The sequence below is a fragment of the Jatropha curcas genome, chromosome 2 (genome assembly GCF_041381405.1).
Source record: "Jatropha curcas cultivar XTBG-Jc1 chromosome 2, XTBG_Jcur_1.0, whole genome shotgun sequence".
Lineage (NCBI taxonomy): Eukaryota > Viridiplantae > Streptophyta > Magnoliopsida > Malpighiales > Euphorbiaceae > Jatropha > Jatropha curcas.
The window spans coordinates 8,391,122-8,404,539 of NC_143152.1; the positions used below are offsets into that span (position 1 = coordinate 8,391,122).

Here is a 13,418-nt window from a genome sequence, read left to right on the forward strand (position 1 = left end):
TTTTTTTTTAAAGTGGAACATAGGAGAATAATTAGATTAAGGGCCCGTTCGGTTCAGCGGTCTATACCACCTGATAGCTGATAGTGGTTGCTCATGACTAATAATGGTTAGTTGATTATTGTTCATGTTTGGTAAAATTTTAGTAGCGGTTGCTGTTAAAATATAATATGACTATTATTGGTATAATTATATTTATATATTATGATGTGTAATGTATATATATGTTTTTAATTTAAGATAAATATATTATTTTTTCTTTTAATATATTAAATAATTAAATTTTAAAATAATATTTAAGAAAAAAATTTTAAATAATTATAAATAAAATTATCATAAAAATATTAATTTGGAAAAAAATAATTTTATTAATAATTATTTTTTTATAAGGTTAATGAAGTCCAAAATAATATAAATACGAATCAACTACCAATTGATACGAAACAGCTCCTAAAGGTAGCAGCTATAGAAACAGCAGCTGATTGGGGCGTTTATCCGCTATCAGCTGCTAATTTAAATAGCTTATCAAACATCTACAACTTAGCTGTTAGGTACGAAACAGTTATCAGCTATATGAATCAGCTAAACTAAATGCACTATGAATCTAATTGGTAATAATAATCTCATTTTTAAAGGGCATTTGGTTCCGCTGATTCATGCAGTTGATAGCTATTCGCAACCAATAGCTAGATTATAAGTATTTGATAAGATTTTTAATTAGCAATTGATAGCTGATAGAAGTACAAAAAAAACTACTGATTTTATTAACTGCATTTTGGAGCTTTTTGTATCAGCTTCTAACTGATTTCAATATTATTTTATTTGGATCCTATTAACGTCATAAAAATAATTATTAGTATTTTTATGATTATTTTATTTATAGTTATTTAAAAATGATAATTTTTATTAAATATTATTTAAAAATGTAACTAATATTTTTTATTTGTATAGAGTAAAAAATAATATATCCACTTTAAAAATAAAAATATATACATTGTACATCATAATGTATAAAAAGATAATAATATCTCTAATTATCCTTTTACATTTTAACAGCAATCGTTGCCAAAATTTTACCAAACACCGATATGTATCAAGTGGCTTATCTATTGATATCAAGAGCTAAACCAAACCCTTAATTAAATAAGAAATATAAATTTTTTTATGATCTCTTAAATGTAATGTTCATAATCTATTAAATATGAAAACAGAATTACAGAAAACACAAAGAAGTTGGCCACAAATAGCTTAAACTAAAAGTAAAATTTTAAAAAAAAAAAAAAAAAAAAAGTAAAAGAAGTCCAAGCTCGCAAAGAATTGAAAACGTTGGGCTCATCTACCACCCTGGTCGAGCCCAATGATTAGATGGTATTTATGGCCATAGGCCCATAGCTAGTTAGCTACATAATCTGGATAATTATAACTATAATTTTACAAATCAAAAGTGGAATATTTTTTTGAACCAAATCTTGTTTCTATTTTATTTTTTTGTCAACCAAATTGTTTTTACTATTAAATAATAAATTCTAAAATAACATATAAAGAATAAATAAAATTATTTAATATTGATGAAGCTAGTGCGAAGGCTACAAACTTAGAAATAGAAGAACAAATGATTATTTCCGCTTAATTACAGCCTATTGGACCTCCAACATATTTATTTAGATAATAAGAAATAATTTTATGTAACTATACTAAATTCATAAGTTGCTTATCTGAACTTCCAACACATTTATTCAGATAATAAAAAATAATTTTATGTAACTATACTAAACTCATGAGTTGCTTATTTGAATTTGCAAGTTAAATTTTGACTGAATGAAAGAGTTTCTATTAAGAGCTGATTTAATAAGTTATGTAACTTAATGCACAAAAAAATGAATTTGCCCCTATAATTATATGTTTCTTAATAGTTAACTCAATAAAATAGTAGATTCAAATTCAACATTTATCCGCCCAAATAAATAATTCCTAAATAAAGATTATAGTCTTTTTTGAAAGGAATAAATAATTATCATTAATGAATCGTCTAAGCAATAATAGTATCAATAACTTGATTTGGAAGAGAATTCCAAATTTGAAGACTAGCATATAAATATGCCATCCTTGCCAAGACATGAGCAGTAATATTAGCTTGTGTAGTTATCTATTAGAAAGAGCTAACATTAGCTTCAAAACTTAAAAGCTTGCAATCGTTAACAACTAAACCAAACTCAGACTAATCACCAACATTAGTATGTAACGCATGATAGATTTCTTTTGCATCAATCTCAATTATAACTAAGCCAAAGTACTGTGACTTTAACCATGATAGAACCTCTCTTAGACCCATCACTTCTGTCATATGGCAGTGTACGAATTCCATTTATCAGCCTTGTAATTTCCATCAAGAATGAATAAATAGAGTCACGTACCAAAGTTATAAAACTTGTATAGTTAAGATCTGCAAAGATCAAAGCATGCAGATTGAGCTTCAATGCACCAGGTAAAGCCAGCTATGATGTACTATAGAATGACTTTGATGAGAAGTATGTGAGAGGAGAGTCTGAGCTGGTCACCAATCCTGCAAAAATCGACCAACTTGAGTAATAATCAACTCCGACAAATTATTCATTCTTTTCCAGACCATAAGATTCTTATTATACCATACAAATCAAAGTAAAACCAACAAATTCTCAACTAACTTCAAATCTGCATTGTTTATGAAGAGACCTAACTAATCCAAAAAATTATCATCAACAATAGTCAGAACCTGCAAAGATAACCTTTGACACACAAGTCGGCTTTTGAGCAATGAAAAAGACTATTGCAGATTATTTCATTGGCACCGAAGAATCACATGCATAAAAAACAGCTATACCTCTCTGATTAAGCTTAGATCGTGTAGGAATAATATTTCTAGCAACTTGCCAAAAAAAAATTTTTCTTTTGGCGAAATCTTCAAATTCCATAACTTCTTCTATTCCTCCTTCTTTTCCCTTTCTAAACTAGGAGTAGCCATCTGACAACCAACCTATAACTTGATTTTACTTCATACATTCCTAGTTTAGTCCAATGCCACACAAGCACAACATTAACTTTTCTAACACTTAAAGGAATAGCAAGGATACTCTCTCTGCCTCTACTGGTGAAAAATCCTTCTAATTAAATTCTCATCTATGTAAAAGAAGTTTAATGCATTAAATCAGCCACTACAAGTTCTTTCATGCCTTTTATCAATGATGAAAGTACATGAAAACCTAAAGGAGAAGGAATCAAAGGATCATGCTAAACCCGTACCATTTCACCTGACCCTATCCGCCATCTAACTCCCTTTACTAACAGCTTCATAACTTTTAGTATGCTTCTCCAAATAAAACTAGGATTAGACCTTAAAGTCATTTTCAGAAAATTCCCTGACATAAAATATTTAGCTTTGTAGACACAAGCTAACAGAAAAGATGGATTGGTTAGAATTCGCCAACCTTGTTTACCAAGAAGAACTAGATTAAAGTTATAAAGATGCTGAAAGCCTATAATCCCTTGTGATTTAGGCATACACATATGCTCCCAACTAAGCCAACGAATACTCCTAATGTCCCCCCTTATTCCCCCACAAAAAAAAAAATAAAAAAATAAAAAATAATAAAAAATCATCATTTTTTGTAACTCATCACTCAAAGTAACCGAAAAGGAGAAAAACACCCATACGATAGGAAGGAACATTCTGATCTATGACCTTTAAACTTTCCTTTCATTACTCATAAACTTATTTTTTGACCCCTTGTAAGCACTTCCAAACTATTTCGAAGAAAAGCAAAAACATCTTATTTATTCCAACTAATGAAGGGAGGCCAAAATATTTACTATGATGCAAAGGAGAATAAACCCCAAAAATAGTACAAATATTACTCATATCCTCCATCCTCATGTTAGTACTAAACAAAACATGAGTTTTGAAAATTAATTACTTTTCCAGAAGCAGCCTCATATTTACTCAAATTAATAGTTCTACTTACCAAAGTAGAAGCTTTGAAAAATAAGAGGTTATCATCTGATAAAAAAATAGATGGGAAATACTAGGCGCCCTCTAATAGCTTTTACCCATGCAAATCACCCCTCATCTCTACTTTTCTAATCATAGCCGATAAGCCCCCTTCACAGAATATAAACAATTAAGGAGATAAAGGATCCCCCTTGCCTTAAACCCTTTTCTGGAACAATAAGGCCAATCTTTAAACCATTAAAAACATCCTTATATTGCACCACAGAGACACACACATCATAATCAATTCTATCCATTTAGAATAAAAATCCATTTGCAACATTATAGCCCTGAGTTACGCCCAATCTACTATATCGTAGGCTTCATTGATGTTTATTCTCATTGCTATAGTACCTTCTTTACCCGAAACCTTTTCTCTTTATAGAATAAATAAGCTTAGAGGCCACTAAAACTATATGTTATTAATCTACCTAGTACAAAAGTAGATTGAAACACAAAAACAACTTTCTCTAGAAACATTTTCAACATATTTTTTAAACCTTATCCACAATTTATATATGACATTTCATAGAGATATTGGCCTAAGGTTTTCAACAGTTCAAGGGCTGGCTATTTTTGGGATTAATTCAATAGTGATATTATTTAAATAAGAAGGAAATATATCATTTTGAAGCTATGATTGACAACTTCGGATAACATCAGGATCCACCACACTCCACATTTTTTTGGAAGAAACATGGGTCATACCATAAGGTCTAACAACCTTGTCTGGATACATTTGAAATACTGATGTTTTGAATTCCTCGTCAGAAAAGGAGCAATAAGCAATTCATTATCTTCAGCTGTGATAGTTGGGTCCATATTAGCGAAAACCTCATCGTACCCAGATATAGAGCCTAGAAATAGATCCTCAAAATAGCCTTTAACCATGACGATAAATTATATGCATCTTTGTACCAAATACCCTGCATATTTTTTAGTTTGTAAATGCGATTAAGCCGAGCTCAAGTTGTTGCAGAAACATGGAAAAAATGGTTATTTGAATCCCCTTTTGCATAGGATCTTAGAGCGTTGTTTTCAAAATTGTTCCTCCTATGTATAGAGCCCATTTAAATCATGTTATTTCCCAAGAATCGTATCTGACAGATCCCTACTCTGATCATTATGAAGATTCTCCAATTTTGATTGGAGTTGTGTAATATCTGGTCAAAAATTTTTGTTGCAAAGATCAACCCCATGTGGATAAGTGACCACCCAAACTATCAATTCTATCCTACACATCCATCACTGAATCGAAATTCTTCCACCAACCCCTCTACTATCATATAAAAATTTAGCTCCATTGTCCATTCATTTTCAAACCTGAGTTGAAAAAAAATGACGAACCTGTGTGCCTTATTTGAATACCAATTGCAGCGGTGACTGATTAGATATTGAAGTCACTAAATTGAAACAAGTGCAGGTCAAAAATAAATCTAACCAATTCGAGTGACCATGACACAACCTAAACATTCTTCAACCTTTCCAACCCCTCGACCGTTTATCCACGTGGACGAGTAACCCAACTAAGGAATATTAATGAGGTTATAATTGTCCACAGCCTCCTTAAATCCCCTAAACAGAGAAGGCTGATGATCTATAGTCCCTTTCTTGTCCTCAACACATAACAGATCATTAAAGTCCCCTACATAAGCTCATGGCAAACTCGGTGGTCTGGCAAGACTTCAAAGCAAATCCCATGATTCTCTCCAACGACTTCTATCCGCAAACCTACAGAATGCTTTCAGACAGTAAGATACACCATCATCCGATAAAATGAGAAGAATAAGACTCGATATGGATCAGATGATTAGATTCCCATAATAAAGCCAAACCACCACTTCTGCCGACATTATTAACAGAGAAACAACCTTCAAATTTAATCCTGAATCTTATTTCTTGGATTTTATTTTTACTAACTAAAGTTTCAATTAAAAACACAACAGTGGGTTTACACTTACAAACCAGCTTGTTAAGATCTAAAATTGACCAAGGATTGCCCAATCCCCGAAAGTTATTAAAAGACTCATTGGGTTCAGCTGGTCTGTTCACCAGGTCCCGATAATAAAATATTCAACTTGTGCTAGCTAAACCATAAGTAGTCAAGTCAAGCCTGACCTCTTCAAAAATTAGCATAGCATCATCAACTTGTTTCACTCCCTTCTCTTCATATACCCTGGGCCTCTTCTTTCCGTCACTCATTTCTAAAGCTTTGAATTCTTTATTTATGGTGTCATCCACAAAATTAAGGCACCAGTAACTTGGTAACTTGGTTTGGCGATAAATGTTTTTGATTCCAATAATTATTGACTCCATTACTTCCTCTTTTGTCATCCGAAAAAATAGCTCCATGCAAAGGTGCAAAATTCTCACTTAGTCCACTTTCCTTACATACCATGCCACCTTGAGAATTCCTGAACCATTGCGGATCTTCATTCCCCGCCCCCACCTGCTGTAAATTAGCCCTCGGCCATGAATCCGGCCACATTAAACTTCTCCTTCATTGAATTGAGAAAGTCAAATTCACTTTTATTAATACGTATGAAGCTCAAATTAAGGCGTGCAAAGAGTACTACAAATATTCAACGGAAAAATAAAAAAAAATGATAAATTGAATAGAATTATAGGAATAGGTTAGTCAAAGAAAGGTGACCTAAGAATAGAAAACAGCTTAGCCATTAGTGATTTGTTAGCTGTGAACAAGTGAGAGCCCACTACAGTCATGACCTATGGCGCACTAAAAATTAACTTAACCAACTGCAGTAAAAAAGTAAAAAACACAAACAAAATTTAATCTCCTGGTGCACCTTTCTCCACGCAATACACTTTCTAATCGCGGCAAAAATCTAACCAGACCGCGAAAAGCAAAAAAAGCGAGTTACCTGTATCCACGTGTAACTCAGCTACCAAGCCACGTGTTCTAATTGCTAAAACTACTTGTCCCCTAAACTGAAACCCACTTCGTTCGTACGTGCGATATCTCACTCGTGCGGTGCGGTCTACGTGGGCTCAATGAAACGTGGCAAGCATAGATACATGGGACTAATTAAGCATAGATTGTAGCAATGAGCTGGCATGACACGTGGCAATCGTACAGAATCTGTGGGCTAAGCTAACCAGTAGTTACCCTCCTCTCTCTCAAACACTACCTTACCCTCCTTGGTTGCAAGTGAAAATTTTCTCTGTTTCGATAAATTTTTCTTTCTTTCAATTTTCGGTTTTGGTTTTTGAGAGATGGGTTCAGAGAGATGTTCGGTTACGAGTTCGAATTCTTCTTCTTCTTCTTCTTCTCCTCCTTCTTCTTCTTCGTCAGGGAGCTTCTCGTCGGAGGCGGATCGGATGGTGAGGATAGAACTAGAGGCGGCGGAGGCGCTGGCGGATTTGGCACATTTAGCGATGAGAGAAGGTGGGAGGAGTGATTCTGGCGGTAAATGGGGAAGCAAAGGAAAACGAGGTAAGAAGCGAGTCAAGAGCGAGTCGCCCCCGGCTGACTGGTTTTCAAACCCTGTTGTTGACTCTGTACGCAGCTGCCCGGATCTCGCTCCGGTTAGTCTAAAAAGTTCTGCACTTTTTCATTTTAATTTTCTTTTTCAAGTTTTTTTTTTTTTTTTTTTTTTTTTCCTTTTTTAAAATTTTAGTTCCAAACACACGGTTAGATAGGTAGGTAGGAAACAGAATATTTATATTAATTGGGAATTGGTATCTGTATTAACTTAAGGTATCTGAATTTAATAATTAAATTTTTGGATTTCAAATTTGCTAAAAATATACAGTTCATTAGTACTTTGTAAAAGAAAAAGTAATAGCAAATGCATCCAATGTATTGTTAATCTAAAACTAAACTATTGTTTTTTATTTGAGGGGAAAAAAACATTAGAACTATATCATATAACATTAGGTCATGAGTCCATGAGTTTCTAATAATGTGTTTGGATTGTTGTGACAGTTAGTCAGTTTTGCCAAACAGTTGTTCAACCACTTGGTGCTCTCCTGGTACACCAAAAACCTCTCTTGCCATAGCAAAAATATGTATACTTGTATACGACTTCTGCAAGGTCAGGAGGGAAGGGTAATCACGGACCCGAAATGAGATTAGTCATTACCAAAAAAGGGTGTGGGAATGCTTGTGGAAAAATGTAAAAAGTACATATATTTTCATGTATATATAAAGAAATAACATGTGAAAATAAATGAGGCACCTTGTGTCTTGGATATTAATCAGAAACTACAAGAGCTTGAATGTGACCAGAAAACTGAGAGACCTGTCATTGGAGGTTGAGGTATGAAGTCTCTGGGCAAATTAGCTCGTAAGTTTTGTTGTGTAGCCCCCTGTTTGGAAAACCTAGAATGTTCAAGGATTATGTTTTCTCAGTTCGTATGTATGGAAATGATGTAATTTGATAGAATTCAATTATTTCAGTCTAAAAATAGAAACGATTTTGACATAAATTGAGGTTGTTAAGGTTCGATTTTAAAGGGTTTAATTCACTTACACTGGGCTGATAAGCAACTTATATATTACCTTAGTATGCTGAAGTTCTTTCACTGTTAGTTGTTTTAGAACAGAGAAAGATAAGCTAATAAAATAAAGTGAGTTCACTATTGATTTACATCCTATTTGGATGCACAAATTGAATTGAATTCTTCTTCTACTTGATTTTTTTATTTTTCCGAACAGAAATATTATGTAGACATTGTAGCATCTCTCAAAATCTTAGTGGAATAAAATTATCAAAAGACTCTGAAAACTCATTTCTCAAAATCTTAGTCCAAATGTCTTAACATTTGAACTTAATTGTTCTCTTTTATTTATTTATTTTCAGATTATCTTAATTATGGAATGTTGACAGAATTTTACTTTGCAAGTCTTACATGTCATGGCAGCACCTAAAGCATGGAGATTTGGGATTTGGATATTTTGAGTTTGAAGATTCTAAGCTATTCTTCTATTGTCATAATTATTTTCTCGGAATTTTAGTTGTGCAGAGAATTTGGTTACTGAACAAACCGAATCAGATTTCCTTACTAACTGAACTTTTTAACACCTTTAAAATATTAAAGGAATAAAACCGAATATTGTTGGAAACCAAACATACCTGGAACATAATATTTTGATATTATTAGTTAATATTTATGATAATATTGTCAATAAGAATATAATTACAATGACACATTGGTAATTGAAGCAATAAGTAAAGAATATATTATTCTTAGAGTTATGTTTTATACATTAGTTAATAAAAATTTGGTTATTTTGATTAGTTTAGTTACTACTTTTGAAGTGACATTGAGAATCTTCTTCTTCTTCTTTTTTATTTATTTGTTTTCTTTTTTTTTAAAAAAAAAAAGGAAAAAAAAAACTAAGCGTACTGAATACCAAATTTCTTCCTATGAAATATACGGCCAACCAACCTTTATCGGATTTAAAATAGAGTTGGAAGAACTGGTTCAATTCTCTTCGTTTTTCTTTCTTGAACCAAGAGAGATACTATACAAAATTCGTTTTAAGATACTATACAAAATGAATCGAAAAGATAGCTCCAATTGTTCGATTTGGTTGTCTATCTATAACCAAATCCTGCACACTCCTAATTTTACTTTGCATCACATAGTATTTGGGATTTCTGATTTGTTTGTTCTTGATTTTTTTTTAGCCTTTTGCTAGCCAAAAAATCAAAAGATAAAATTAAGAAAGATAAGTAAAATGTAAAATGTAGCTCTTTATTTCTGAATGCTTATTTCAGATGACCCAAACGGTGGCGTCAATGGTGGTCTCAATTAGTTGCCTGAAGTGTATATTTAATGCTTTGTATATTTAATTAGTTGCCTGAAGTGTATATTTACTGCTTTGTCACCAAACATCACATTATCAAAGACTTGAGAAATATTTTTGTTATCGCAGGATGGAGCAGGTGTGGATAAGCAGGATGGTGAATCAATGTGTAGAAATGTAGTTCTAAATTCTACTAAGGCTGAGCTGGATGAAGATGTACCTAAACCAAGTGCTAATTGTGTAAAAAGCCATCCATCATATGGTGGCAGCAGGTCAAGATACAATTTAACTGAGGTAAACCTTCTGTCCTCTACTTCCAAGCAATATTCTCTCACAAGCCATTACAAGCAACTGAAGTTTTTATTCAGGCTGAAAAGGAAGCACGGAGACTTCGAAGAATATTGGCTAATAGAGAGTCAGCGAGGCAAACAATTCGCCGTAGGCAGGTAAAATATTTTGCTAGACTTGGTCAATTTCTGCTTGTAGTTTCAGCTTCATATCAGTCATTAACATGGCTACTAATTTTTTGCATTAGTTCATATTTTTTTGGGTCTTGAACTCACTATATGCCTCACTGTTAAATGGCTGTGCCTCAGAACACTGTTTAGGATCCTCATCAGGCATTTACTTTCCTTCTAGTCATCAGTCATATCATTTGTGCCACTTGAATTTAATTAGACAACTTTACCCTCTTACTAGCAGGGTATTTCTTTCTTGTGTGTCTATAGTTACAGCTAACATATGCTTAAATTAAAGCACTACGCCAAACCCTCATGAAAATAAAAGATGTTAAAAATGCATATCAGTGTTTTTCTACTATTGAGAACCAAATAGTAGTTTCTCAGCTATTAACATTACTTTAATTAAAGAAAATTACATGCAAATTTTTGTACTAGTAACTTTGATAATTATTTTGTTCAAATGGAATTAGATGCTTCTGAAATAGTTTTCAAAGAAAAATGTATTAAATATAGTTTAGAGTTCTTTTATTTTCTCATGATTACATATTAAAACTGAATAATTATTCAGATATAGTTATTTACGTATTTATTACATCATGCTGACATCATGTAAATTGAGCTTGAGTCGAATGCTCGACCTTTGAGCCTTGTGATTTTCTGGTTTGATGACTGCTTCATTCTTTTTCTTAGCAACAGCAAGATTGACACTTCAGATTTGCAAATGGTGAAGTTTTGTGGCTTTTCCTTTTCGTATAAAATACAGCACACCAGAATCTAATGAGATACATGTGTTCCGAAGACTAACATTCATGGATGACCTTTGCTAGTGGAAATACATTACCTATAATATAAAATGTTAATTCCCTCGTGACAAATTGAAAAGACAAGCTCTGATTTTTGGCTATCTATATGGGCATATGCTTATCCAAGTTCCATGTATTTCATTTGCGTATCCTCTAATAGCATCTTCTTTTAATTTTACATATTTAGTTTGTTTGCTCTTCTTTATTTGAAGTGCATGATTGGAGTACAACCAGACCGATTCTTGATCATATTGTCTTTTCCTTCAGGCTCTTTGTGAGGAGTTAACCAAAAAAGCTGCCGATCTATCATGGGAGAATGAAAACTTAAAGAAAGTAAGTAGATTCCAAATAATTATTTCCATGAAGAAAGTTTGATTTTTTTCCCTTTCCTTTTCTTACAAAAAAATTTAAATATTTCTGAATTTGGTTTGGAATGATTTCAAATCTTTTTATGCTTGCACAGGAATTCTTAAAATTGCTAACATTAGCTTTTTCATATTTGTGAAATTTCTGCTGAGAAGGAAAAAGAATTGGCCTTGAAAGAGTACGAGTCTTTGGAGTCCAGAAATAAAAACTTGAAGGCACAGGTGAGATGCAGTTTAATTATTTTCCTCTCTTTTCTCTTGTATCTGTAATATGGTTGACACTAAAAAGACCTTTAGTCCTAGAAAGAAATTCTTACCTTTCTATCATGCTTTATGATTTCGCCAGATGGCTAAGATAATAAAAACTGAGGTGAAGGAATCTACAGCAGACCCTAAGTCAGCCCATGTTGAGGAGCCAACTACCACAGCGACAAACTGCTCGTTGCTCTTATATAACCAACATCCATTTCCCTCCCTTTGCTGGCCTTCAATCGTCCAGTCTGGGAATTCAGCCCATGCACATCATGGCCCTCAAAATGCCATTATCATTCAGTCTTCAAATCCTATCCATCCGCATCATGGACCTCAAAGTAACATTGTTGTTCCATCTCTTTCCATGCCACATGATGGAGATCTTGATTCATCTCATCAGCAACAAGAAAATCCGATGATTGTAAATGGGTCAAGAACTCCCTTATATATAGTGTCGTGTCCATGGTTCTTCTCAGTTCTTGATCATCGGAACAGAATTCACCCTCAGTCCTCTGGCTTGCAATGCATAAAGGATGGAAATTCTCTAGATAATCAATGTAGTAGTAGTTCGTCTTCAAAAGCTGCTGCACTTATGGAAAATCAACTTTTCTCTTTGCCTAAAAAGGTTAAATCCGAAGTTGCTGGATCAACAGAAGTTAGGGTTATTAATGATCTAAACGAGACACCAGTAGGATTTCCTCCAGATGGAGGCGGTCAATGTGGAGGACCCCACCTTGATGAAACAGCTCTTACTCCTTTACTGTTTAGTACTGTTATTCCTGCGGTAGCTGGTAAAAATGAGAATGGGTCTCAATTGGAGTTAGTTTCTCATACCAATGGCATTTGTACAAAACCTAGTCAACTATTAAGTGCTTTACCTGAAAATAATCAAGATCTATTGAAATTCCCAAGTAAGAAATTAGTGGATGTAGCAGCTGCAGCAGAGGCAAGGAGGAGGAGGAAGGAACTTACAAAACTTAAAAACCTTCACACCCGGCAATGTCGAATGAACTGTTGAACTTTTAAGGAACCTTTGGTAGATTGATTCTTGATTGGAAGAGTTTTGAGGTTTGAGCACTCAAAAACTTGTTCAGAATGCCAATATGGAAGCGCAAAAGGCCTTCGAAGGGAAATAGAGTTCAAGTGCTGTTGTTTAGATTTATTGACTTGAGGCTTTTCTTTTTCATCCATGCTGTATGGTTGGCAAATTTTGGTAGCCCTTTTATACTGCAAAAGCGATCAGTGGAAGCTCAGCTTGGAGAATCATAAAAGAATACACCAGGCACTTATTATTGTAGTGGTTTATGCTGGGAAGATAAGGAACTAATGTTTTTGTAAAACTGCCATTTTGATGGGTTGAGTTGGGAAGGGCAGCAAAAAATGCCTAATTAGGAAATGAATTTGAAATTAAATGATGATGATCTGTAAAATTATAATCTGCAATTTTAGGCATAAGGCATCGAAGTCTCTCTTATGATTAGTGGTCTCTTATCTCTTTACGATGTTTAATGTTACTGGTGATGATAGATTCGTATTTTCAGCATCTTCCAGTTACATATATTATACTCGGTGACTGAAGTTATATTGTCAACTTGATGAATTAGCATTATATGGTTTCTGGTGCTTGTGTTCGTAATAGTAATGTGGTGAGATTGGCCGGCAGAAGTGTTGAAGTTACAAGCAAAATGCAGATAGATGAGAGAATTGGTCTGTTGCTCTGGAAAAGAAAAACAATTGCCCTCT

At 33.4% G+C, this 13,418-nt stretch overlaps 1 protein-coding gene across 1 annotated transcript; it reads left to right on the plus strand.

The window, feature by feature from the left end:
* Nucleotides 1-7,160: 7,160 nt before the first annotated feature.
* On the plus strand, nt 7,161-13,218 carry LOC149498186 (Basic-leucine zipper (bZIP) transcription factor family protein). Its single transcript, XM_089717908.1, has 6 exons — nt 7,161-7,567; nt 9,924-10,088; nt 10,163-10,240; nt 11,326-11,391; nt 11,580-11,645; nt 11,770-13,218. The coding sequence occupies exons 1-6, from the start codon at nt 7,256-7,258 to the stop codon at nt 12,691-12,693; spliced, it is 1,611 nt and encodes a 536-aa protein (XP_089574034.1). The 5' UTR covers nt 7,161-7,255; the 3' UTR covers nt 12,694-13,218.
* Nucleotides 13,219-13,418: the final 200 nt, after the last annotated feature.